Here is a 26,967-nt window from a genome sequence, read left to right on the forward strand (position 1 = left end):
TATAACTATACCTTTCTTGTTATTTAATTCGACCCTACTGTTTCAAATTAATCCCAGCGGGAAAGCAATTCCTCCGACACCGATACGTCGGATTATCCCCCGCGCTCCTACGAACAACACCACCGCCACCACCACCACCACCACCAACCGGTAAATAAAGATAAGAAAGGTCTCTATCCAAAATCCAAGATCGAAGACAAACGATTCATCGCTGGATGTATGTAACGAGAGAAGTTCAAGGTCGATGCGTCCTCCAACGTCCTTGAACCGAAGCTAGTTGCTCGCATCCTCGTCGATCGTCGACGCGACGGCCGAAAACATTGAAACAGTGACGGTCTTCCGGATGTTGGCTGTGACGTGTGCGCACTGCGCAGCCGCGTCAGCACCCCCTGGCCAGGCGCATCTGCGCATTTTCCAACAAAATTTCTCTCACAGGCGAGGTTCTGCCCGTCCCGGATCGTCGCGTTCGTTCCGACGGAGCAGGCTGCCGGAAGTCGAAACGGAGAAAACCAACCCCTTCGATTGTTCACATATCGTGAGTATTTGCACGTCTTCGTTCGTTCTTCTCCGCTCTCTATTCAACGATATTTACACGCTGCGCGATCTTTTTGCTCATCCAATGGACGACATTCCTCGAATCTTGCCATTTGTTTGCAAAGGAATAGCGCCTCGTTAAGATTGTCGTCGGTTCGTTTGTTTTCATCGACGTCGTCGCCTTTGTTCCGCTACTCGTTAACTTTTCGCGAAAGTCGTTGCCCCGTTCCGGTACCAAAGAATAGTTTATTCATTTTGGAAAAATTTGATTTCGATTCTCGACCGAAGATCTTTTTATTTGTCCCTTTCTCGTCCCTTTTCTGTCCGTTTGTTCTTTTTCTTTGTCCCTTTCGATCGCATTAAGAGAATTCGGCGGTATTAACCTTCGTACGTGAGCGACCGATGCGAGGCTGCCTGAGGATTTAATATTTGCCGTGGAAAATCGCGAATCGATTCCTCCCGGCGGAAGACATCGACGTCTGTTGTCCTTTCTTTTCTCTAGCCACGCTCGATAATCCCTTGGGAATTTTGGAAAAATATGGGTCGTTGTTGCTATTGAAGTATAACCATTACAACGGAGAATTGAAATTTTGCATTTTAATATCTTAATGTATTTTTACAAATATTTAAATCATTTACAATAACGTTATTTTGCATCTCACTTTATATCCATCGTTCGATATTATCCGTCTTAAAGAATAGGTTTCGTTGTTTGTTTGGTGCTTCAACCCTTACCCTTTATCCTTAGTGTTATCATACTTTTTTACCTTGTCGTGGAATTTAAAATTCGCCGAAGGATGCTTACACCGCTACAAAATTTTCTTACCTATTTTTTAAACGCGTTTCATTTAGCTTCAGATTAGTACGCAGTTTCCAGGCCTTTCCAAATAATACTTGAAATAATTAGTAGAAAAACTCGCCTTTAAAGCTTTTAGAAATTGGAGATGTTTTTACCTCTGATCTTTTTGTTTCTATCAACAATTTTTCGAAGAATCGATCAATGGGTATTTATGTAATTTCCAAGGGAATAAAAACGAAGTTTTAACGAAGGATGGAAAGAAACGTCTGCGTTTCTCTGTTTGAAAGATGATTTCTACCGAATGCAGTTGACGCATGGAAAATCGTCGCGGTTTCAACTCCGCTTTGTAGAACACATTTATCTTTTACGGCCGTCAAATTTTATTTTTACATCGTCACCTGAATGCAAACTATTTCTTCTATCCAGATCGAGTGTCTGTTGCCTCGCTACGTCCTTGTTTAAGAAAACAGAGTTCCGATCGAACCGGGTTTCAACGGACGGTGAATTCTACGATGTGAACTGCTTCCAACAGGTCGCGTATCACGGTCACTTTGTCTTTAGACAGGCAAACCTACCTTCGTTTCATTAATATATAATAGAACAATGTCGAAAGCGGGACGTTGCCTCTTCGAGTCCGTACAGGTGTGAAAATAAGCCGCTCGTCCTAATTCAAAATATTCAATTTAGAGATCGTAAAATCAGACACTGTAAAATTTCCTACATAAATTTTGTCAAGCAGTACGGAGATTCACGGGTCGATTCTTCCAACAGGTTTATCAATTATGTACAAAACCGTACGAAAAGGCGATGCCAGCCTGCAGTACACGATTCTACCGCAAACGGACCAGTTTTCGTCATCCGGGTTCCCTCAGACATCAGGCAAGGCGGGCTGGAGGGTCCTCAAGTACTCCATATGCACGTTGATGATTCTGTTCGTCGTGTCCTACGTGGCGGTAACTGTTTTCATGAACCAGAGCGACGAGCGGCTGTTCGCCAGTACGGTGCTGGCTATAGGCCGAGTTGGGCACAACTCGTCGAGGGCTAGAAACTCGTCGAGGAGTCAGGAGAAAGACATGGCGAACAAAAGCAAAAACAGGCTTCCAGTAACGACCACGGTTTCATCTACGGAAGCTTACAGGAAGCAGGATATCGAGGACGAGATGACTACGTTGTTAGAGGCGTCGAACGTAGATGAACAAGAGTCGCAGGAGTTCACTACCACAGGTATCAAGTTCCTCGACGAAAGTTACGCGATAAAAGTCAGTATGTCGAAAATTAACGCGATAACACACGTATTTGCGTTGATTTCTAATCGAATAACGATCAAGACGATAACAGTGTTTTTAATTTTAAAATGAATGAAATACCATTTCCGCGATATTACTCGATAGATGTACAAGATAGATATACGACAATTATGCTCCAAGCAAGTTCTTGTGTTTTATTTACATGTTGGTAAAATCTATTAAGCTATCCAGTTACAAAGTTTCAATTTCGGATCAATTTGGATTGGCAAGGCTGGCTAATTTGACAACATATTCCAAGCGCCAGTAACTTACGTTATCTTTCAATCGGCCTTCTGAAAGTTGCCCGAATGTTTTACTAGGGAGCCTCGAGCCGTGGCAAGAAAGAAATTAACAGTAGCTGCGATTTGATTTAACGAAGCAACGAATTTAGATTTAACTGTTTCTACCGCGTGACATTTATCGTTTTTATCGCGTCCACTGTTATCGATTTTCTTCGGTCGTTGTATTATAATATATACTCGGCTTTCCCTTCCATAAATCATCTTTCTGCTACTGCTAAATAACGAGATGTTCGATAATAAGCTGCTTTATGGGGAAATGAATGTTTATTAGTAAACTAATCGTTCATTGTTATTATCGATGAATACGATCCTCGTGTTTCCTGTATAGTTGATTGATTATCATTTACTCTGTCTAACCCTAATTGTAAATGGGTATTGGAAAAATACTATCCGATAAAACGTTATTCAATTGCCACCCAATATTCCATTGCCATGGCGATAAATTTTTTATTTTTCACCATCAAATACGCTACTTACTAAACTCGTTCAACGAAAGATCCAAAAATTGTACCATCTGGTTTCCTTCTTTTTGGCATTTTCAAAGTCCGTTCGTGTGTCGTTATGTTTCCATAGAATTTAGAATTTCCCCGTAAGTACCAATCGTTGTCGTTTAAATATTTAAAATTGTTTAATTTTTACCAAAACCATTCTTTTTCGTCCGCTTTTTGTTCGCAGATTCCACAACGAGTAGCACGCAACGTTCGAGAACATCCACGGAATCGACGACGAGCGTCAAACAGACGTCCACGTCCACCACTACGTATATACTACCGACAACGTGGTCGACCGGTTTAAAAACGTTAACCAGCACCCCGAGTGAAGCGACCAAGATGACGTCGAGCGCGCCAACGAGGAAGGCAAAGATGCCAAGGGTGACCTTGAAGCTCAGAGAGAACGAAACGATACCACAAATGTACATGAAGGCTGGGATAGCGTCGTACAAAAAAGGAAACATCACTACGAGCGTCCTGGCACACGGCCTAAGCCTGGAAGGGTTGATCTTCAAGACGCCAGAGGGAACGATAAACCCCTGGACGCAAAAGTGGTTCTTCACCGATCCTTCCTCCGACTTTCAATGGAAGGTACAGTTGTCTCGGCAAGTAAGTTAACGAGCAATGACACGTGGAAAAGTACTGATTATCTCGAGTACAAGTGGGTCGAGCTGCATACTTTGCACGCTCGCTACTAGTTTCCGATACAGTTATCAAATACGGTCGCAAGTATCGCAAGCCGTCGCTTGTTTTCGACAGGATTATAGAATTAGCATTACGAAGAAATAGTATTAGAAAATTACTGACGAAAGGATATGAAACTGAATATGAATTTTGAAATTCTTAATAATATCGTATACGCGTAAAATGTATCAACGTGTCTTTTGTTACCAACACAGATATTATAAAATTGTTGGTAAATTATCGTTCAATGTCGCCGAATAACGCGAATTTCTACCAACACGTATTTGCGGTTTCTTATCTCTTGTAGACCGTACGACCTATTATATTCTCTCCGCTCCAAATAGTCGAGAACTTTGCTGCTGCGGGATTTACAAGCATTGGGTGAATGGCGGGCGATTACGTCGAAAAACCGCATGAACTCTATGGCTCGTTAACTTTCACACCGGTCTCTTGAAAAGGCCTTCGCTTTAACGTTCTCGCGTGGATTTTCATATTATTTATTCTTTCTGCGTTATATTTTCATTCTTGTTTCGACGTGTAACGATGGAAGAAGAATTCGTAATAAAGATTCGGTATCGAGTAGAAGAGAATCTCAGATAAGATTCCTCGAGATTTCGTGCGTATCGCTCTGAGAGACACAGGGCACAAGATGTGGCATCGAATCGAATGGAAAATTGTAGGAGCATCTTTACGGGTCCCAAAGGTTAATTTATACTCTGTATAAGTATCGATCGCGCCGCAGCAAAGACATCCAAACCGAATGGCACCGGTGACGATCGATAGGACATGTTGGAGAATCTAACAGCATGGTTCCTTTTATACGTATGTACTTCTTCCGCTGTTCCTCAGCTAGGCTGTCGTTATCTTTTCTTTTTCTAGCCGCGAGCCTACGGACTACTTTCGCCGTTCTCGTTTTTCTACTTATTTTCAACGTGGTTGGTTATATCTTATCTCCTATCTCTTAATTTCTTGCTCACCGAATACCGAGTACCGGCGTTCCTCTAGCCGCTACAGATTATTCGAACGAACCTTTTGCTGCGTGGTTTTTAAAAAAGAAAAACAGGGAATGGGAACGATCGTTATACGACTGTGCGTGGAAATTTCTAATAACGCACATTTCTAGCGGCTGCCTCGTTTTGTTCGAACATCCCTCAACGACGTAGGAATAATTAACACCATGGATGGAAATCGGTGCAAATAAACTGTAGCTCGTCTGAAATTAGTAGATGCAAATTGGTTATTGATAAAGCGGTGGTTTTGCATCGTAACACAATTTTATATTCGATATTAAGCGAATCGGTATCTAGCTACACTGAATCATGAAAAACCTGCTCTAAACCGATACATTTTCGATCGATTAATCGCCCATAACGTAATTGTATAAAAATATCGAATTTTATAAACTTTCATTTCTCATGAAATCTAATTTGAATTTTATTATCGGTCATTACACCGTTCAAGTCCTCTCATATTTTAGTATGTTTATCGTGATTCGAGATGCAACAGACTATCGCCTTATGTAATTTTCATAAATCGCGCCAAACGCGGTTAACGCAGTGATAACGCGCACCTGTTTATCACAGCTTCCGGTCGAGGTAGCAGACACAAAGAAGCAAATCAGCTGTGCGCGAAATGAGACGGTTCATTAGCTCGTCGAGGTGTGGGAGGGGGAGGGGTTATTATATAACGCTTGCCTCTCTCAACTCTTAACAATGATGGAGGATCTGAACAGCTGAAACGATCTCGACGGGTAATCGTTTCTCTTTCTCTCCATTTACGTAACCAGCTGTCGCTTATTCCGATGTTTATGAATATTCTTTTCTTCTTTCACGGAGATATTCGTCTTGCGGAAGTAAGACTATTCCGTTGTACTTATTTACCTACTTAATATATTTCTATGCATTACATTTCCAACATAGTGCGACGAAAGCTTCGTTTTAAAAGAAAAAGTGATTAAATTTACTTAAAAGTATGTATATCTATAATCTTCGTTAAGTAGAAAGTTTTTCATCGCAATAATCGCAATTTTTCCATCTATCCCTGACATTTTCCAATCGGATCGTACGTTCCGATGTAGACCAGCGCTAATGACATTAAATATCAATATTCCGGTGTCGAAAACAGGTTTCCGCGGTTACACGTTCGCGGCGAAAGAAAGCTGTGAAAAATTAATCCCGAAGGAGTACGGTATTCGATTTCGCAGATTAAAATGAATTATATTCTGCGAGAAATGTATCTTCTTAAAGGGGACGTAGACGTTATTTAAATAGGAGATTATCTTACATTTCGAGCGTTGGACGACCCTTGGAATCAGAATTTCAAACGCGTTATTCTCGTCACTCTTCGGAGCTAAAGATCTTCTTATGGGAACACGCGGAACCAATGTTCGATTTCAATGGAAATCCCATTGGATATCGATTTTCGACGAATAATTTCTGTTAAGAATACTCTTCGAGGCGAATAACAACGGGAAGAAAATCTAGTTTGATTATGTCCCTATGTAGAGGGAAGGTTCTTAGTTAAAATTATCGAATCCTTCGTGTAAAATCTGGCATCTCATCCGCTGACACGGATTCTCATTTTGAACAAACGGATAACGACATTCATATTCGGAACTATCTTTTTTCTTCGACAACTTCTCAAGCATGGAACGTGTATCGAGGAGTCGTCGATTTAATAGACACGAAGCTTAAAACCATTATCATACCGAGTTAGTTAACTGGGTCAAAATTTCCGATATTGAGTTTCATGTCGTTCTGACGAATAAATTTAACGCGAAGTCATAGAAGTATTTAAACGAGTACCGTCCGCGAACACATGCGTCCATCTCTCGAGAACATCGTGTCCATTTAGTCGTTTAAACTTTATCGCGCAATCTTGGTTAACTAATTGCGATATTCCGACGCTAATTTTGAACTACAGATCGTCGGTCGTGTTCTCGAAATATAATCCCCTTTACTTTTTAACCACCTACTTAGCTTATGTTACCTAGATCCGATATAAGATATAAGGAAATTGAATAGCGACCCACTGCTTTCTCTAGTTCAGCTCAAGTTTTATACGTTCCCCTCTCAGTCATTAGTAATGCCGTTTAATCTTTCGTCAACTTTTCGATGAAAAAATTTGTTACTGTAGGGATTGATATTTTTACTATTAGAAACGTTTCACAAACCAGTCGCATTTTTTTTAAACCGATATTAGAATTATTAGCGATACAGATTAAAGAAAGGATGCCGTTATGTTATTCCACAGAGCTTCAACCGGATGGCGGTGAAGGTTTACATAACCCTGGCAGTGTTCCTCACCTTCGCGAGCATTCTCGTCTCTCTGCTGTTGTACGTGCGAAAGACCACGAGACGCCTGCGTCAAAGCGTCGAAGAACCAGAAGTGGAGGGACAGGAGGAGGACAAATCGACTTTGTTGGGCGTCGAAAGTCAGGAAATCGAGGAAAAAGAGTAATCGTGATTCAACCATGGGAGAGCCACGTAGCTCGTAAGATTCGCATATTTTTACAACGTGTACGTCAGTTTAGATTTAGATACTTCGCGTGAAACACCGAACGAACGATCATCGAGATGTTGGGAATACCGGTTAATATTTTTCGGGTTCGTTTAATCGAGCGTTGAAAGCCCCGTTTTAAGGAATTGACTGATCGAATAATCATCGTTCTCTTCTTATCGTTTGCTTCGTTGCTATTTTGCTTACTTGGTTATAGTGGTTCGTGGAGAATCAAGCTCGGTGATATTTTAACAAACGTAAAATTTTCTGAACGCGTAAAGTCACGTAATTCCTACCAAGGATTTATTTCTCATAGGAAATAATTCCAGCTAAAAATCGATAATATCGTGGAAGATTTTAAAATTCGCGATATTTCTTGAAATACCCTAGCGAAGTTTTTGTCTTATAATTTGTATATACCTAGACGTGAAAAGTGAATTTTCATTGATTCCGATATGCTCGATCTATGCGGAGAAGATGGTTCGAAAGATAGTAGCCAGCTTTCGAAGATTGGCTAGATGGACATTTTTCCTCGGTATACCTTCTTCTTTCTGCAAATACAATTGAGACGTAACGCGTAAGAACGACTGAAAAGAACGACGCGGCTTTCGCGTGTTCACAGTCTTATCCTATTGCTAGGTTGCGCTAGCGTGTTGTGGTCCGATTAATTTTCGCCGAATTTTGTCTGACACTGCAGACTACTTGCAATCATTGACTCGCGATGATAGTCTTCGAAATGTTTCTATTATATAATTTATAAAGACGTAGAATACTTTTTCGAAAGTTATTTTCATCGCTACTGATTCTACTCGATACTTTTTTCTATTTCACATGTATGTATATCGATACATATACGATATTAATATTAATATGCTTGTGTCTATATTATATTTTATTCGTGCCGTAACATCCTGCTGGATATAAAGCAATTCCTCGAAAAAAAGAAACAGGTGAATTTTGTACGAGACAAATAGTTACATTCGATAGTTTATAGCGTCTTTGTGCGCTTAGTGATGATTTTTTTTACTTCTAACGATTGTGACCTTATTTTCTACCATCTTTTCAACATGAGTAGGTAAGTAACGATTCTCAACCATATTATGTCTTTAATACTATAAGTTAGGCAATTTTTTCAAGTACTTACTTATGTGTTTATGAATGTTATTCGTAAGCAAATAAAAGCATTGTCATTCGATTAGTCTGGATGTTCGATTAGTTTGGAGCAAGATGGGGACATTTCCATGAACGATCATTTTTAGATAATATGGACGTACAGGAGAAAAACAGAGCGACAAAGTTGGATCGAAGAATCTATGCGGAGAGCCGCTGAAGCGATTGTACAAAAAAATGGGCTATCGTAAAGCAATTCTGGTCTTTAATATTCCTAAAACTACATTGGAGAAGAGGTTGGCTCTCTAACGAAAAAATTCTCAACAGACGTTGAAGACAATTTTGGACCTTTCTCGATTGTGTTTTCGATCGAACGAGAGCAAGAGTTAGTAATTCTTTCTGCCTAAATCTTTGTTACTTTCCCTACGGGATTACAATGTTCTGTTTCCACACAAATACCACACACTACCATTGTACATATAGTACATACGTATAGTACATATAATACCACCATACAGTATTACGAAATGTAGTAAAATCCATATATACATATATATATATATACACATATAAGATCATAACTGGAACATACATATACGATCACAACCCATACACACGTTACACATATAATAAAGAAAAATTAGTATTTTATTTAAATAAAACGGGCCTACCATTTGGTCTAACAACAATCGATATATACAAATAGATGCGTACTATTTTTCCCCGTCACTAGGGCATTGTCGCTACTTTCAAAATTATATTTTTCTATCTTTTTTGTTAAGTTTTGGAAGTTTATTTTAACACGTTTCGATAAACAGGCATTGATATTATATATGATATTTTTTGTAGATACAACATCAATAAATCTAGTATTCTAGAGCAATTTTGTTTTAGCATTTCCATCTTGCCCCAACTTCCCATGCATGAAGTAAAAACGAAATTCAAACTACTCATCTTTTCTCTTAAATCGAGACGTTATCTTTCATTGGATAATTCTTCGATATTTCAATACATTATAATATCTGGTACGACGAGTCGATTAATTTAAAACGACAAATTTATAATTACCAAACATAGTACATAATTAATATGTACTTGGTCGGACCATGACGTGTTAGATGCATCTTTTTTGGAATGATATGATCAAATTTCTATCGGCAGAATTTCAAAATCGTGGAAACGTCCGAGAAACGTCGTTCGAACGAGAATTTTTCTTCGACGACGGAAGGACTCCATTTGATTACCAGTATGTAGATACTTCCTGGCTATTCTATTACATTAGTGAATCGCACGGAAGCTAATCTCACAATATCAGGAAGTTCTAATGATTTTTTACAAAGCATCTTGCATATCCCCTGTACGTGTCGAGAGTCGTAAATTTATCAGAGAATTTTCGAGCTCTTTCCTACAAAAGAGCTACTAAAGAAACAAATCTATCTATATATATATATATATATAAGTGAAAAACAAAGTTACGTACCTCGATGACCGATTAAGGAGACAGTTTCTAAAAAACAGATGAATGACGGAATCGTTAGAGAAACGAGCAATCTTTCTATACTATTTGTTTCGCTTATCTATCACGATCGACCGAACACGTATATTTTATTAGAGAAAGTGAAATTAAACGTTTGGTCATCTCCGTAGCGGATTTTAAATGAAATTAACCTGAGCATATATAAATATGTTATCTCGAAAGTAAGAACTTGTTTAAGGGTTTTATAAAAGCGAAGTAGAAAATGTAGTAGAAAGATCGTAGGGTCTTGCGATTATCGGAAATTCCGACTGAGACAGTCTGATAATTTGCAAGTGATTTTCCAGTTGACATTTCCGACATATACTTCGACATGTTACGCCTTTAAAAATCAATCGATATTAACGACAGACGCGTCGAAACGAATGTCAAACGTTAATGTCGGCGGTCTCCTTAATTCGGTCACACTATGTATTTGCTAAACTTTCTACACTGTGCATACAGTACACAATACGCTCCTGTATATGGCCGTAAAATATTAGAAATATCTGGCCGATTTTCTTCAAATGTCATTAAGAATCGCACCTTGAAATTTCCTAGCACCGATGTGCTTCGAAAATATGTCGCTTCATCTACGATCGCTATAAACTTACTGTTATGGGAGATTGAAAATTAATTTTATTCCTCGATTCGCTTCAATTTGCGTTCGAACAAAACATCAAGAGGATCGTAGCTTCTAAACGTACAGAAGCAATCTTAGAAAATCATGTATATCATTTACGTTCAATATTTTATTTCTTTATTTCATTGTACGATTCAATGAGTAACGTTCTCGATTTACTTCTCTTCGTCCCGGTTCGTAATGCGAGTTGAATGTTTCGTTAAAGACGGCCTGTAATATTACCCGAGAATTTCTCTTCACCCACATATAATATAAATTATAGCGATCAACTCGTTTAAAGATTTCTTTCCGTATTTTTATTTGGTACTTATTTAATCACTAACACGTTCAGATATCTTCCATGTATTACGAAAGACAGCTTCGTAACGAGAAAAACTGTTGTATTAATTTAAAACGAAAAACACGTGTGCTAGGTGCATAAAAATTGCGTAAGAAGACTGTACGTAGTTTCAAGCGCATATTTTCTAGGTATATTCATATTTTAATGAATATATCAGGTAATATTGGAAGTAGCGAGTTAAAATCACCAGCTACTAATTACTCTTTGTCATCGTGGATGATTAACGATTGATCGAATTGTCTCGCAAATTGCGTTATTCGATATTAATATTAACGGAGAAACTGCGTTTTTAGCGTTATACATTTTCCCTAAGGGTGTAAAGACTTTCATTAGTGAAATGTATTTCTATGTGTAATTAAATAGCGATGGCCGCAAAACGACATCCTTAACAAAATTTAGGAGACAATCGAACGCAATGTTTTTCACGCCAATTTTTCTGCGATCTTTACAAACAACGTCGTTCAGTATTTTTAGAGCAATACACAGAGCGTAAAAAGTTAGTCGTTATTTAAGAAATTAATTTGTACATTTAAACGCGTTTCGATTAAACGATACTAGCTGTTAATAATTTAACGATACAAGCTCAAATAATTACAAATGTTAAGCGACTAATCTACAGAAATTACTACGTTAAGGTTTTATTTAACAGATACACATTGTCTACGTTTCTTTTTTAAATACGTAACGTATATGTATACCGTACTGTTATATCTACGAAATCGCTACATTCTTTTAGATATCGTTAAGTTTTGCAATGCTTCCGAGTGCTTGTGAATAACGTAAACTGTTGAATAATTTTCCTCGACTAAAATTCATCCGAAAAGAAGCTTACAATTGTTGCTAACGAAGAAATAAAGTTTTTGAAATCTGCGAAGAGATTATTAAATTCTGGAGGACTTTATAAAACCTGTTGCTCAGTTAACATTATTTTATCGCGAGGAACAACATCAAGATTTATGAAGAAACGAGTGCAGTCGCCTTTAATAGGTGCAGGAAAGGCCAGTAACAGTAGTTACTAATTACCTAACAAGGAAAACATTTTATTCGTTGAGATGAATGTATAGAATGATGTGTTGTGCGTTGTATAAACCTGTGTTATGTGTAATTAAACACAATCATGCGATATGATCGATTATTTGATACTGGTACACTAGTATACTAGAAAACGATCTTGTAAGATTTCACCAGTAGAAAATGATGACACGCGAACAGTGAACGTTCGCCATTTTCTCTGTGTCGCTTTTATTGTATTTTTTCGAATGCAATTGACTGATTTGTTAAGGATTTTGTGAAAAAGGCAAACTCGAACTCGCTCGATCACGGCGAATCGGTTGTCGACGTTCCTTCGTTCTCGAACCAATGAACACGCAAATAGTAAGTACACGTGCAATTCCGTACAAAGAAAATGAGAAAATAGAGAGCGAGAGAGAGAGAGAGAGAGAGAACGAGAGAGAGCGAGAGAGAGAGAGAGAACGAGAGAGAGAGAGAGAGAGAGAAAGACAGAAAAATGTTTGATGCGTTTTCAAAGAAATAAAGAACAAAGAAGTATGAGAATAAGGGACTTATAAGTGACACAATAGTGCTGTAGCTGAGAAGAAAGAGACGGTTATAGTTTCTATTTTGAAGATTATATTTTTTTAACTTCATTCATTTTTGACTTCCACATACATGTATTTATATATATACATATAATTGTATATACATATTCGCATACCTATTATATACACGTATAAATATAAATAAATAAATATATATACAGTAAATGATAAGTGTTAAGTGGATAATGAGATATTGTATATATATATACAGAAAACACACGTATGTGTTCGAAAAGGAGGTCGTATAACGCATGAAATCGTGAACGTCCTTTCCGTAATAATATGTATATGTGTGGAGTCGTACAATTAAGCGTATCGCGAATATCGTTTGTACGAATACACTACATTCTGAGATAGCAATCGGAAAGAAGATCGGAAATGCGCTTTCCAGAAGGAATTTCTTACACGAGACGAACAATTATGGAGCTTTCTAGAAGAAAATGTCTTTGGACCACTTTTTACGGTATCTTGTTCTATTTTCGAAGCGGTATTCTTATAACCAGCAAATAAAATACTGTATATTTTATCGAAACAAACTTTTGGTAAACAAACAAATTTTTAGTAAAAGCTGTAATATTTAATTTATTTGTAATGGAGATTTTTAGTCGGCCCAATTCCACGAACTTCGCAGGCCAGCTTCGATTTCTATTTCTGTTTGAGAAATTCAAACATTCGTTAGTCGCAAACTATTCGTTTTGAGAAATGTAATTTTTATCAATTCGCCGACGTCATTTCTTAGTTTGAAGCGGAATTTTTGTGCCAACAGGTCGTCGCAGCGTGACGCTTAACGATTCGGAAGACATCGATCGCGTTACTTTACAAACTCAAAGCGATCTACCCTTTGATCTATCGACGTTCAAGTAGGAAGTCAACTTATCGACTTAATTAATACCACAAACGTTAAAAGTGTATCGACTTCTCACGGTAAGAGGGTGTTGCGTTCATTCATCAATACCAATATTAAATATCGAAAACGGAACGGTGAAAAGATGTGACCGAACGATTAAACGATTTAACAGGCGAAACAATTCTGCGTATATACATATACTATTAACATTGTACGTCTCGGGAATCACGACATAGATCATCATTGATCGTGATACGTTTACTATTGGAGAATTGACTTGTTAATTCGACTTGAAAATGATATAGCTCGCGCCGAATTAGGGCTTATAAATGTATACAACCAAATAAAAGATGCGGAATAATTATCAAATTTTGATTTATTTTACTGTAACATTAAAAGTACCAAACTCGTCATCTTGATAGGTTTTAGATTTTTTCCTACCCCGTGACCCATTTCTCGTCTATTTTATTACTTTTTCTACTCTTAAAAACATATGTATTTCTTTAAATTCCTAATTTTGTATTCCTTTTTAATTTACCTACTGACCAGTATCGCCGGTTCACTGGTAGATGCGGCACTATGCCCAAAATAGTATTTTGCCAAGCTAATATCACTGATACCATTAGTACCATCTTTTCACCGCTAGATGACTATAGTATCTTAGAGTTTATGTTTTGATAAAATTCTCGCAACAGACAATTGCGAAACATTTGGACAAGAACCCGAAGTACGGTTATCAAACTAACCTTCGGATAAACATAGAATCACACCCAACAACGCAATCCTGGCAAAAGCTGAGATTCCATTACTTAAGAGGCAGGATCGAATATCTCTATGGTAAATACACTCGGAAAACATTGAACAACCTAACCACTCCTATGGCAGAATACATTCAAGAATACATAGAACTGGAGGAAACTGTCTTATACAACATCCAACTCAACAAAAAGAGGAGAATAATCGTGAAAATCTGCTGAGAAGGATAAAGTACAATACCGTTCGTGCCACCCTGATGTATCTAAATATGTATCCAATATATTTGAAAATAATTACACCGTACAACGCACTTAGGTGAATATATACAGTTTACTTGACCAAACTATTTAAAATTCTCCATGTACAAAATTCATAGACATAATAAATTTATTACTTTTTTCTTACGTGCGTACCTTTGCAGATGGTTCCAAAGCACTACGGCCAAATCCCACAGAGGCAATCATCGTCCGCCATGAAATTTGCAACTGCAGTTCACGAATGGAAGACAACGAACTGCAAATTTTCTGGATACTAGCACACGTGGGTGTTCCTGAAAACAAAGAAACAGGCCAACCAGCCAAAGGAGCCGTAATCAAGCAACCAGACAGTATGGAGAAGTTACTTCTTACAGATTTCTACGGTGTGTTGAAATATAAAATATGGAACGATTCGGAAGACAAATTAAATACTTCACTGTCTTCTTTAAATCAGGCAGAATATCTTGGTTTATCGATCTATATTAAATTGCATAATATGGGACTATTGGTTGTATACTAACTTCATGAAGAAAATGACGCACAGATTGTAAAAGAAAAGGCCTCGCATTCGCTCAAATAATGGAATCATGTATACAAAGTCTTGATATACCAGCCATTAGAATAGTAAAAGATCGTTTTAAAGCAAATGATAAAGTATATAGCAATACGTTGTAATATTACATTGTTATTTCTCTTCTTTTAACTGTAACAGTATCAATATATATCGCATAAATGTATCAAGCTTACATACGTAGGGTGATCAAAGTTCAAATAATAAAATGAAAGTTTCGATCAACTTTTCATTTCCGAGAAAGGTTAATTACAAATGTATATAAAAATAATACACGATAGTAACGAATACACAAGTAACAAATACACGAAATGTATGTACATTTAGAGATTTGCAAATTCTATTGAATAGATCGAAGCACTCACATGAATAATATTTAATTTCGCGCAAACTACACTTGAAACTATGATTAAAGTCGAAAGTGAACAGTTGAAAGTGGAAAGTTTGAAATGCATACGCGCGTAAAATGCTCAAACGTGTGAATGTAAGAAATTTATACTTATACGTACTTATACGTGCACACGTATGTATGTTTTTATATGGACATGAAGCGATTAGTTCCACCTATTAGCTGTTAGATGGTATCCCATGTTCATCGAAGAAACTACGGCCATGGTGGAACGACTTTTAAAACTCGTCTAAGTACATGATCTTGCTATGGATAAAGTACAAAATAGTCATGACATGTAACGCATTTTCGTGTCCCACGTTTGAGTGTCATCCGATATGTATCTTTGTATGAAATGTGCGCGCAATGATCTTAAATAAAGATTACAACGTCGATCGAACGACGAAATATGCAAATATATATTACGATAGTAAATTATAATCGATATACATACATAATTTCTTCCGATCGATCTATCGTATCGTAGAAGTGTCAGTTTTAGGTGGGAAGTACAGGACGAAGAAGCGTAAACGTTTCATCTAGAAGTTATCAGGTAAAGAATACAATCAATAGCTTTTACCTTTGTTTTCATATTGTCGAATTCGTCTATGATTAGAACAACGAGCATTATTTAGAAGAGTTATTATATAGACACGTATGTATAACCAATCCGATCACTAAAGTTGGTTAAGAGTAAATATACGTACGCATAACTTCCATATACAATGGCTGACAAGAGTATTTCAAATTAAAATACTTACCGTAGAAAACTTTTATGTATATTATATGTATCGTGTAAAGTATTTTGGCACTGCAATGACTCAGTAATGAGACATGACTATTAGTGGTTATGTTGAACAAATTTAGAAGCAATCTGAAAATGTACAATGTATAAAAGTTACGAGATATCTACTGCAAATATATATTTACTAGAAAGTTAATATGCGGTATGAACAGCCATCTTAAACACGCAACGAGCGTTAAAGATGGCCCCACTAAGTGTCGAAGTTTATTAATGTAATGGGCAATTGACCGTTTAAATATTTGTTTCGTCTGTACGAAATATTTACTTGCACTAAATATCTACATACATTTTCAAATTGGTTTCAAATATCACCATAATCATAATATCGGATCTAATTCGTAAAAGGTTTCTATATATATATAAGTCTTCTAAATTTTCAATTTCGATGTTCCAGTTTCATAGAGACTAGAGTTTGTTAGAATTTTTTTTTTATTATTATTAAAATTCCAAGTTTTTATAGAATCTGATATTTCGTTATCTCAAATTTCCTAAACAACCATCACTGTTTCACGGAACAAATTGTAATAACCCATATTTTGTTAAAGGTTTTTCATTCGTTCCTCTTCTTCCTGTAACCTGGAAAGGACTTTAACGATGCTTGAAAACCAAGAAAGTAAGTAATTTTGTATTTTGTACTTTCAATATTACTATTTCGCATGTATTTCACATTGATTACGTACTATCAATTAAAAAGTAGAATCTGATCGAAGATAGAAATTTCTCAATTTATGTACTCGGTTACAAATAATCCAGGTGGGTGAGTCGATAGGGGATAGATTTATATATTCCGTGCCGCGAGAACCAGTCGACAAATTATCCACGATAAACCGTGAAACGCACGGAAGAAACGGCCGGGTCTCGGCAATGAAGCATATTGTTGCAAATTTGCCAATCTAAAAGGAGATTTATTATTCCTGTCCCGTGCAATGCAAAGGTTCGTTATTATGGTCTGTCTATGGACTAGTTTATTTATAGATATTGCGCAAGAGATATCCATTCTGTCCTGACAAGATATTGCGCAAAGCTTAACACGTTACTTCTGTATATTCGCTTCAGGTTTGTCGTTTCACCAATCACCTACGCAACGACCGACCACTATAGTTCTTTCCAATCTCCGAGATGTTAACCAAAACAGAATTTTAAACTAATTCCTCTCTTACGAAGGTCGACCTGTGGCGTTATTTCTCCGGTTACGATCGCGATCTTCTCTATTTCCACGACAATCTATAATCGTTCTATTCACAACTACATATGTACGCGTATCCGCATCGATTACCACCTATAGCTTTGTTTTCCACGGGTTGCGTTCGACAAACGGATAAAAACATGTATATTTTCGTAGGAATCACGTATGAGGATTCGTTTACGTCGAATTGTATTGTCCGATCCCGGGTTAAGCGTTTATCTGCATACGGCATACGTTTAATTCACGAACGTGAGGACGAATGGGAACGCGGTTTGACGCTAAAGCCGCAAAAAAATAAAAAACGAATAGTCGCCAGTGAATAAATATCTATTATTCGGTTTTCAATACGTTTGTAGGAGAAGGAGGCGATATCGTTTTGTATTTAAGCGTTTCTTTCGAAAACTAATATACCCCTTATATGTTGCCAATACCATCATTTTCACGTTCCGTGTTCATTTACGGCATAGAAATAATTTCCCTTGTTCATTCGCGGCGAACGTTGTCGGGGTAAAGAATTCAACTATCGGATAGCAACTTTTCCAATTAATCTACGCCGTTGAAAAAGTGCAATAAAGAACGTAAGCAGATAACACACACACAACTTGTCCAATGTCTGGTTCTTTTACAAAGTACGATAATTCGGCTTGTTCTTATCGCGAATAATACATTTCGAATGCACGATACCGGCTGGTCGACGTGTTAACAGTTTAAACTCGATGCCTGCAATATTATTAACGCCGATATGATAGAAACTTTTGGTAATAACGAACTTGCCAAGTTATCGTCGGTATAATGGCGGTATCGATGTAATACCTTGCTATAATAATCGTTAAAAACGCAATTTCTTCGCATAAAATTCTAAAATTCCAAAATTCGTCCTTCGCGACTATGATCCGTTGCTTTTCTAGGTTTGAACGGTGAAAGTCAAAGGCCGAGCATAAATCTAGAAGTCCTAATAACTTCTTGCGCGCTCCCCTTTCGGTGATGGCACGCTTTTGATGAATTAACTGCCTGGGGTAAACTCGTATTTAAATGGAAATAATTCGTGGGATTATCGTTGTCCCTTGTCGTCATTACTTTACCGAAGACGATTAAATATTATTGGATAAATAATTCGTTTGGTAATCGGTTCTTAAGTAGCGGATGGTGATAACTTAATTCGCGAGTAGGGTTCACAAATTTTAATTAGCTCGTCTACATCTTTACTTTCGCGTTAATAATTGGTTCGTTTGTGATAAATAATTTTTGTTTATTTCATGAAAATGTTAGGAATGGGATTCGCGCGTGTACAGGTGTAAGCATTATAACCGTTTTCAGGATATAAAGTTAGGGATATTATTACTACTTAAATAATTTGCACAGGTTGTTCTCTTAATTTTTTAATAGTTCTTTCAGTTACTTTTTATCGTACAATATCTGCTTGATTTCACATACAAGAATGAACGAATTAAAGACTCGTTATTTACACGTGATGGAATACAATTTTAAATATAAAAGTTTAAATGTGTGAAATTGGATTCTCTCAACCACATCGGCTTTAAACCAGTTGGTTATTGATTTACATATATAGGAGGAAGCCTGACAGTGACGGAAACCAGATCGTAACGCTTCAGTTGATTTATTAGTCTTTCCAAGGCCTGCCTAATTTCATTGCTAATTTTAGACTCGCTCTTAGACGTATCTTTTGCGACATTGATGAAGCTTTTTATTCCGCAAGGTTAGCTTTCTTCCTAGAGTCGTTTATCGTAGCATTGAAATTCTCAAATTTTCAAAAGAAATAAATTTGCGATTAGGAAAAATTTCTAGTTCTTTTCACTTAGAGGTTAAGCGTATTGATATTTTATTTGAATCACAACATGTACGTGAATGATTCGCAAATATAATATACATATATAATAATTTCTTTAATCGTGTTTCCGATGTAATGAAAATTGGGCGAATATAATTTCTCCTTTTGATACGATTACAACTTTTGTCTACAAGAGATCCATCGAAGCAGCGCAATTCCGAATTTTATTCTAAGGTCTTACCATTCGAGTTTACTTGTTGATTCCAACGCACTCACACACCTGAAACTTTGCTCACCTTTATTTTCTCAAAGTAAGAGAGCACGAGGGCCAGGTAAAAAGCAAATTTCAGGCGTAAGAGTACTGTCGAGGATGCTTGATTTCCACCTAGATATTTATCGCGTACTTCGCCCTGCCTACCCTCGTAAATCAACTATTTTCAAGGAAACGTTAGCTTTCATACGCTTTATCGAATTTCTGGCATCGATACTTTGAAAACGGTCCATTCCGATATAGTATTGCTTTCAAAAATTTCGCCGTTTCATCTTTTCGCCGTTTCACCGCTCTTTTAATCTTAAAAACCGATTCGCGTCTCTCGCGTATAATATTTATAATAAACATATGAAACGTAACTCGTTGATCACAGATCTTTTTTTTTGCATATGAAAACGGTATAGCTTTTGTTAAAAAAACACGAATGGATTCTTCGTTCCTGTACATATTTGTATATCGCTTCGCGAGCCAATACAAGAAATATTCTTCTCGTTACACAACGAACTTTACGACTCGATTTATCACTAGATACGGTGGACTTTAGTATAGTTTGGACGTTTCCCAGTCGATGGCAGTTTTTCAATGCCAACGCTCGACTGGAGATTGTTATTGTTCGTTATTCGTTGCATCGACTATGATGGATCCATAGGCCGAGGGAAGAAATGACACGCTGCGACGATAGACTGTCACGGACACACCTGAAACTTTGCTCACCCAGAAGGAAATGTACGGGCAGAGCAAAGAGTCAGGCCCGACCGTAACGTTCGAATTTTACACCGCTGGGACATGCTCGAGTGTTTCTTCTTTCCGTTGTCACGTTGCTCCGGGCGAGGAACTCGCTACCTCTTCTCCGATTTTACGCAATAGCGCCGCCACGAGGACACTGGAAAATAGAGGCGCAGAGATTCTTCATCGAGAGTGTAGTAGATCCGAGGGAATGAGTTACCGGTAAGACAGGGACCTCGAGAGCCATCAGAAATTGCGGAAAAATAGGCTGTCGGATAGTGAAGGAGAGAATCGAAGGGAAAGAAAGAAGTGAAGAGCGCGGAGAGAACTGTGCGAAGCTCCGCACTCAGCAGTGGCAGCCAAGGAATCAAGACCGTACCCATGTTTCATCCTACCATTCGCTCTTTCTCCCTTTGCCTCGAGAGACGACACTCGAATCTCCATTGTTCGTGGTTCGGCTGAAACAGAATTGAAAAGACGCGTGATATTTACCAATAGATTCCATTCAGGCCGCAAATAATTCATAGGGTGACGGGGTCAACGAACGGATTTTAGCAGAACGGACTCTAATCGTTTTTAAGACTTTTTTAAGGAGTTCATTGTGTTTGAAACGGTGAACTCGATGATCGATAAAACGGTGGCCCGAATGTTTGATCGTGGTATTATCGCGTTATCGCTGGAAATAGCTACCAAGTTTACAAAGAGTTTAGTCTTTCTATGTCTTTTCGAATCGAAATCAATTGTAACTTTTATTCTTAATCGAGCGTTCGATCGTAAAATTTAACGAGTCAGCAGCTTGAAGTAATCAGATTTTCGACAAACGCTTCTTTTCGATAAGACGATGTAAAAACATTGTAACTGTTCTGTTTCTCGAGTGTGTCGGAATCATACGTAATCCCATCGTTACATACACTTTGCTAAATACCTGATCGACCGTGAGCGAGGGCCCCTAAACCGATTACCACAGTTTATGCCGTGCCGTAGTAACAGCCACCCATATAAGTGCGCCTAACAGCAACTTAAATGTATCCGAAAGCCTGTTAAAGATCAATCTAATTTCAAATTAATCGATGGTTATTAATCTTCCACTTTCGCGACGATGGGAATCTCCACGGGAAAGTAATTAGCAATTTACGTTGCAACTTCAGAGTTTGAACATTTGATAAAACATCTTCGCACCGGGTATAGAGAAAATAGAAATTTTATTTAAAATTTTGGGACGACGATACTTATATGTATATGTATATGTGTATTATTATTATTATTATTATTATTATTATTATTATTATTATTATTATTATTATTATTATTATGTAGCGATTAGCCTGTTATTCGTGGAAATCGGATTTTCATTAAATGCTTCTTGGAACATAAAAAGACATTCACGACATCACGACTCACCGCAGTGCTAATGAGATTTCAAAATGTTCTGTACGGCGCGCGTAACGTATTCGTAAGACGTTTTTGTAGCAGGTATTGAAATAATTCGGTGAGTCACCGTATAACTCTAATTTGCCAAGTGTCCACGTTATAAAGGGTTTTCGGTCTTGCGTGTTCCTGCTCTTCCGTTGCTCCATCCGCTAAGGTCAAACCTGACCGATTCCACGCTCCATCCCGAAGAGATAGAGTGGTCAATTTCCACGCACCCACCAGATTTCAGGAAGTTGGTATTTTTCTATGTATACAGAGATATATATCTGATGGTTATTTGGTGTCCGTGGCAGCCTGGAAGATGGTAGCACGAAAGAGAGATCCGCCATCTGCAGACGTAGTTTGTCAGAGGGCAAACTCGGTGTCCAGCAGCGGAGAGTATAGCGTTACGGTTGGATGTCAGTGACCGGAGCATAAACCCAAGATAGTTTCACCATTACATCGACGGTCTTCCTTCTTGGCTTGGCTCCTTTCTGTCGGCCTGTACCATCCGCACAGCCACGCACGGTCGCTCGTTCGTCGTGGCCGCAACACCTGAGTGTCTCCAGTTGCAAATGCACGCGTCAATAAGCTGCTTTCCACCTCGAGGATTTCCTCGATCGAACCAAAGATTCGTTTCCTCGATCCGGTACGATTCGTCGTTCAGTTCGATCGAAGCCACTTGAAACTAGAATGGAAACCCTTTTTACCGATCGTAACGATCGATCGTTCGATTAATCGTTGGTTTCGTTCTACGGTTACTCTGGTGCTGTTCCAAGAGAGAAATTCCCGTTTTGAATTTAGTTAGGTTCGCGATTTTCATTAGCGCGATCAGAGCCTCTAAACGAGAGATTAGCCAGCCACGCGATGACCTACTCCCTTCGTTTCAACTATCGTTGAATGTTTAATCGAATGGTTGATGGAAATTCGTTAGCTTAGCCTTTGCGATTACTATCTGTATTTTTGGAAAATTAAGTTCGAGTTCAGATGATTTCGATTCGGGATAAAAACAACGATCGTCCGATTAGACCCTTCTTCGATTCGTTGATTAGCGATGTGACAAAAACCAAAGGATTGTGATAAAAGATGGGAGAAAACTTGCGAATTCGAAACATTGCTTTTACGAGGCGCCCAGAGTGCATATGGAATAATAATATTAATAACACGCAAGTGAATCGAATTGTGTAATTGATGGTGTAAAAAGATCCAAGCCAGCTTGTTTCCGATTACGTGTAACATGGTAGGAGATTCGATCCAACCGTATCTTGTGTAATTGGCACACTTTACATCACCTCCGTACTAATATCTTCTCACGCGTACTAATAAGGATCATATAAAATTACGTTCGTGAAATTCTATAGAGAAACTAATACGTTCGATGTTTTTATTAACTTGAAGAACCTGTCTCTTCTTCACAGGTTATATAACATTCTAAATCATGGAAATTCGGTAAATTAGAAATACGGAATTTTAGCTACGAAAGCCTAACTTTTGATAAAGGAGAGAAAACTTGTATCGGTACTAACTAATGAACGACGAATCTAATTGAAATCGTCATAATCGCCTATAATCGAACGGTACCAGTTGAGAGTTAACGTGAAACAACAATTCATTTCTTCTTACCTGTTACGATACAAACAATTGTCTCTGAATAGCGACGTGCGATAGAGTATCGTTACGTTTATGCTACCCAAATATTTGTTAGGAATTTAGCGTGTTAATCGATTTGACGAGCAGTGGTCATAAAATTGAGTTTCACCTCGGACGAGGTCGGCGACAACGTCGGCGATCGGGAAGAAACGAAGCTATGGTCGATCGATAGACGCCGAATTGTTGAGCCCCGTGCATCATAAAGGCTAACGACCGCAGGCAGTTTGGCAGCGTTTGTGAAAGCGGTCTTTCTTCGAAGTAATGCAGCCGGAATCATGCGATGACGAGAGCGATTATGAACGTGCCAGCGAACGAAGGGAGACAGAGTGCGCTTTCATTTGGTATGCGTGGATGCGTGTTTGCGTGAACGAACGGGGATCAGGGTGAATCAGGAGGAGAGTCTGAATGACAGCAAAACGACGAGAGGAAAGAATAAACGTCAAAACGGAGAAGAGAAAGCTGAGACAAAAATAGAAAAATAAAAGAGAGCGTTTGTGTTTTCGAGTATGTCGTAAATAGACTTGAATCTGAGTTTGGCGTGCTTTATATCGTATAAAAAGTTGCAACGATACAAAGGGAAAGAAAAGATGGGACGGGGAGATAGAAATGGCAATAGGGAAGAACGCATATACGGTTAAAAATGTCACGTCGGATGCTCTGAAGTGACTTCGTTGCCACTTTATCTGGTTGCCTCTGTCCATAACCAGACGCCGCGCCGTGAGGTGTTTATATATATACGAAATGTGACAGGAAGCCGGAAAAAAAGACGAACAAGGAGAAAACTAGCGAAAAGGGGGTCAGTAGCGGCGCCACCGGCAGCAGCACGGAAGGGTTTAAGCAAACATTCGTAATTACACGATCGTTTAATATGTATGGGACTTCCGCGTGACCGTTTAACGCACGCGTAGCTTCCAAAAGCGGGAGTCTGAATACACGGCCATTAACGAAAGGTGAACTATGGAACTTTCGATACTACCGAAGAAGAACGAAAATGGATTAAAAATCGTGGAATTAATCGAACAGCGTGAAACAGATCGTACAAATTACGCTGTTGCAAGATAAAAGAGAAATTGTTTCCTTCGATGGTGGAGCGATTACTTCTGGGTGCGTTAAGCGGTGTAACGAAATAGAAATGTCGGAAGGGAGGAAACGAATAACGTATCCAGAGACGAATCCGGTTTAATCCATTAAATACTAACGATACGTAATTTTTTCTCAGTCGATCTTTATCGAATTCCGCTTCTTCGTTCTATATGCTGTAAGATTCGTCGACGAAGAACCTGGAAGGAAAGTTCTATTTTCTTTCATATATTCATCGATCTTTTTGCGACAAAATCTGTAGTCCCAGTAAATGCTCTTCGTTGAATCGATTATCTCATAGACTGTTCGTAGAGAGGTGCGAATGATGTCTGAAACAAGCTGTTAACGGTATAAAAATTGATGTGCTTCGTAATTACACTTATGTAGTACGAGCTGGACGAGATTTATCGACCTCCTCGAGTTTCAAAGAGGACACGCTACTTTCCCAAGGCATTTTTAACGATCGTCGTCGGAACATAAATCATCGTTTTCCCGTGATTTATATATGTTAGCGTCTCGTGTCACGGAGGCGTGGCATAGGCGTGAATCCCCGTAGTGTCTGCTTCTAATTTAATTTATTACATCAGCCCATCAGCGATCCATGACGGTATTAAAGATCCTGTAAATTATTCACGTTGGATCGTGCTCGGTAGTATGTAATTCCATTACGGTTGATTATCCGTTCGAATAACTGCTATTCGATTTAGATGGATATAAAGTTCGTTTGATACTTGTGTATTCAGTGGTGTAGCTTACGAAAACTGATATAGGAGCTTCAAGACACCGTTATTATCGTTCTTTTCGAGCGAATTAGGATCAGTCATCGATAGGTTATTGTCGTGTCAGTGCTCGAGGTAATAGAACGATGTGTTTGAAAGCGTGTATTGATCTGTCAGTCTCTCAAAGACAGTATGGCAAGTCGTTAAATACGATAAATATCTTAAGCTATTATCGACGGTGCGTTTTTACCACGAACTATGATCTTGTTTGAGTCGTATCTTTCGAATTAAATCAAGACGTCGAATTTAACGAGACTAATTTTTATTTTCGCGTTATTTACTTAACGTTGTGCAAATTATACGCTGTTTGAAATACCAAGAAGCGCATCGAACGTAGATCACGTACCATCTTCGATAACAAAGCTAAAAACCTTATTATTCCATGATTTTTAGAGAAACTCGAAGAGAATTGTCTGTATCGTTGTGAAAGGCGAATTTCTAGAATTTTGCTACCAGTTTCAAATATGACCATAGAAGTAACGAAAAAATAGGTTCTTTGTACGCGAAGGTTTCGAGCTTAAAATTAACAGCGTTTCGAGCGAAAAATTAAAGAGCCCTCGTAGCTTGATAACAATCCGAGATTCATCGTTACATGGAAAAAAGGTACAAGCGACGGCGGAAGTGGGGAAAGGGGGTGTAGAGAGGTAGAGAGGAGGGCGGAAGAAAAAGAGGAGACGAAAGAATGCGAGGAGACAAATGGGGATGTGCTTGGAAAGTTTCAATGAGAATAAACGAAACTGTGCGCCCTTTCGTTCGGTCGCGTGAGCATTCTTTCCATCCGTGTGCGTGTACAAGGATGCGAGAGAAAAGAAGAATTCTAGAATGCAGAGACAAAAGAAAATGGAGTACGAGCAAGAAGCACTAAATCTAATTGCCCGACGACATCGTCATGGGAAACGAACGAACGACGGGACGTTCTTGTTCCACATTTTCCTTATCCTCCTCTTTCCCTTTCTTTTTCTTCGTCTTCTTTTCTTTTTTTTTTTTCTTCAAATCTATCGTTTCAATAATTCATCGAACGCTCTTCGATGTAAATGGGTACGTTGATTCTTGATAGTTGCCGCTTCGAAATCTCTTGCGAATTCAGATTGCGTTCTTTCTCCTTTTGTGTTTGCAAGAATTTTGAAAGAACGCAACGATGCGGAAAGCTTCTCTTCCAGTAACTTTGTCGAAAAAGTAAATCTTTAGTTTTCACGCGACACCTAATTTTTGTAGAAAGTCGAGTGTTTTTAGAAAAATTCACGTTTTCGAAAAGACTGATGGAGCAATTCTGCTTACGGATTCGTGTAGCTGACGAATATTGCGGAACAAAATTCGTGTTGGACGGTGAAGTTTAAAAGGCACTGTTGAGACGTCTAAATAAGACGAAAAAATGCCAAAATGTGTACTTACGAATCGTGGAAAATAACGGAAAATGGCACCAGGAATTTTCTTAGCATATTTTTGACACCGTATAAATCTCGCGAAACACCAGGCGTAAGATTAAAAAAGAAAAGGCAGTATGCCGTTGGACTAATCAGGCTCGAGCGTAATAAGCTCTCGCAAGATCGCGATGACGCGAGCTTCTCCACGAGGCGAAGCTTCGGTACCGGTGTTAACCCGCCGAGTCTTCGAAGAAACAGGAAAATTGGACGCAGATGGGATTTAAAGGAAG

General features: G+C 38.3%; 1 protein-coding gene and 3 long non-coding RNA genes across 5 annotated transcripts in view; 2 read left to right on the top strand and 2 right to left on the bottom strand.

Moving 5' to 3' along the window:
- The first annotated feature begins 241 nt into the window (after positions 1-241).
- On the top strand, positions 242-8,792 carry LOC117233536 (cell wall integrity and stress response component 3-like). 2 transcript variants are annotated; one of them, XM_033493925.1, is made up of 4 exons: positions 242-535; positions 2,105-2,557; positions 3,597-4,021; positions 7,349-8,792. In XM_033493925.1, exons 2-4 carry the CDS (start codon positions 2,116-2,118, stop codon positions 7,553-7,555), a joined length of 1,074 nt encoding a protein of 357 aa, XP_033349816.1. In that variant the 5' UTR covers positions 242-535; positions 2,105-2,115; the 3' UTR covers positions 7,556-8,792. The 2 variants fall into 2 exon arrangements, with proteins under 2 accessions (XP_033349816.1, XP_033349817.1); XM_033493926.1 differs by having other exon boundaries at positions 243-535; positions 3,597-4,003.
- Positions 8,793-13,398: 4,606 nt separating this feature from the next.
- Positions 13,399-17,047, top strand: LOC117233560. The gene is made up of 3 exons (XR_004493348.1): positions 13,399-14,716; positions 14,823-16,170; positions 16,968-17,047. It is a non-coding gene; the product is annotated as an uncharacterized LOC117233560 (long non-coding RNA).
- LOC117233561 lies at positions 14,713-15,218 on the bottom strand. Its single transcript, XR_004493349.1, has 2 exons — positions 15,180-15,218; positions 14,713-14,951 (listed from the first exon to the last, which is right to left on the bottom strand). It is a non-coding gene; the product is annotated as an uncharacterized LOC117233561 (long non-coding RNA).
- A 1,920-nt stretch (positions 17,048-18,967) lies between the features above and the next one.
- Positions 18,968-26,967, bottom strand: part of LOC117233549 — a 58,965-nt gene continuing 50,965 nt past the window's right edge. Inside the window, exon 4 of the long non-coding RNA XR_004493341.1 lies at positions 18,968-20,852. This is a non-coding gene — a long non-coding RNA (uncharacterized LOC117233549). The remainder of the gene's footprint in view (positions 20,853-26,967) is intronic.

The sequence above is a fragment of the Bombus vosnesenskii genome, unplaced genomic scaffold (genome assembly GCF_011952255.1).
Source record: "Bombus vosnesenskii isolate JDL3184/JDL3185 unplaced genomic scaffold, Bvos_JDL3184-5_v1.1 scf7180000013297, whole genome shotgun sequence".
NCBI classification, from domain to species: Eukaryota; Metazoa; Arthropoda; class Insecta; order Hymenoptera; family Apidae; genus Bombus; species Bombus vosnesenskii.

Excerpts from the sequence above, each read along its gene's own strand:
- LOC117233536 (XM_033493925.1), top strand. The coding sequence starts at position 2,116 with ATGTACAAAACCGTACGAAAAGGCGATGCCAGCCTGCAGTACACGATT. Across the intron at positions 2,558-3,596 it reads GCAGGAGTTCACTACCACAG|ATTCCACAACGAGTAGCACG; the intron begins GTATCAAGTTCC and ends TTTTGTTCGCAG. Across the intron at positions 4,022-7,348 it reads AGGTACAGTTGTCTCGGCAA|AGCTTCAACCGGATGGCGGT; the intron begins GTAAGTTAACGA and ends GTTATTCCACAG.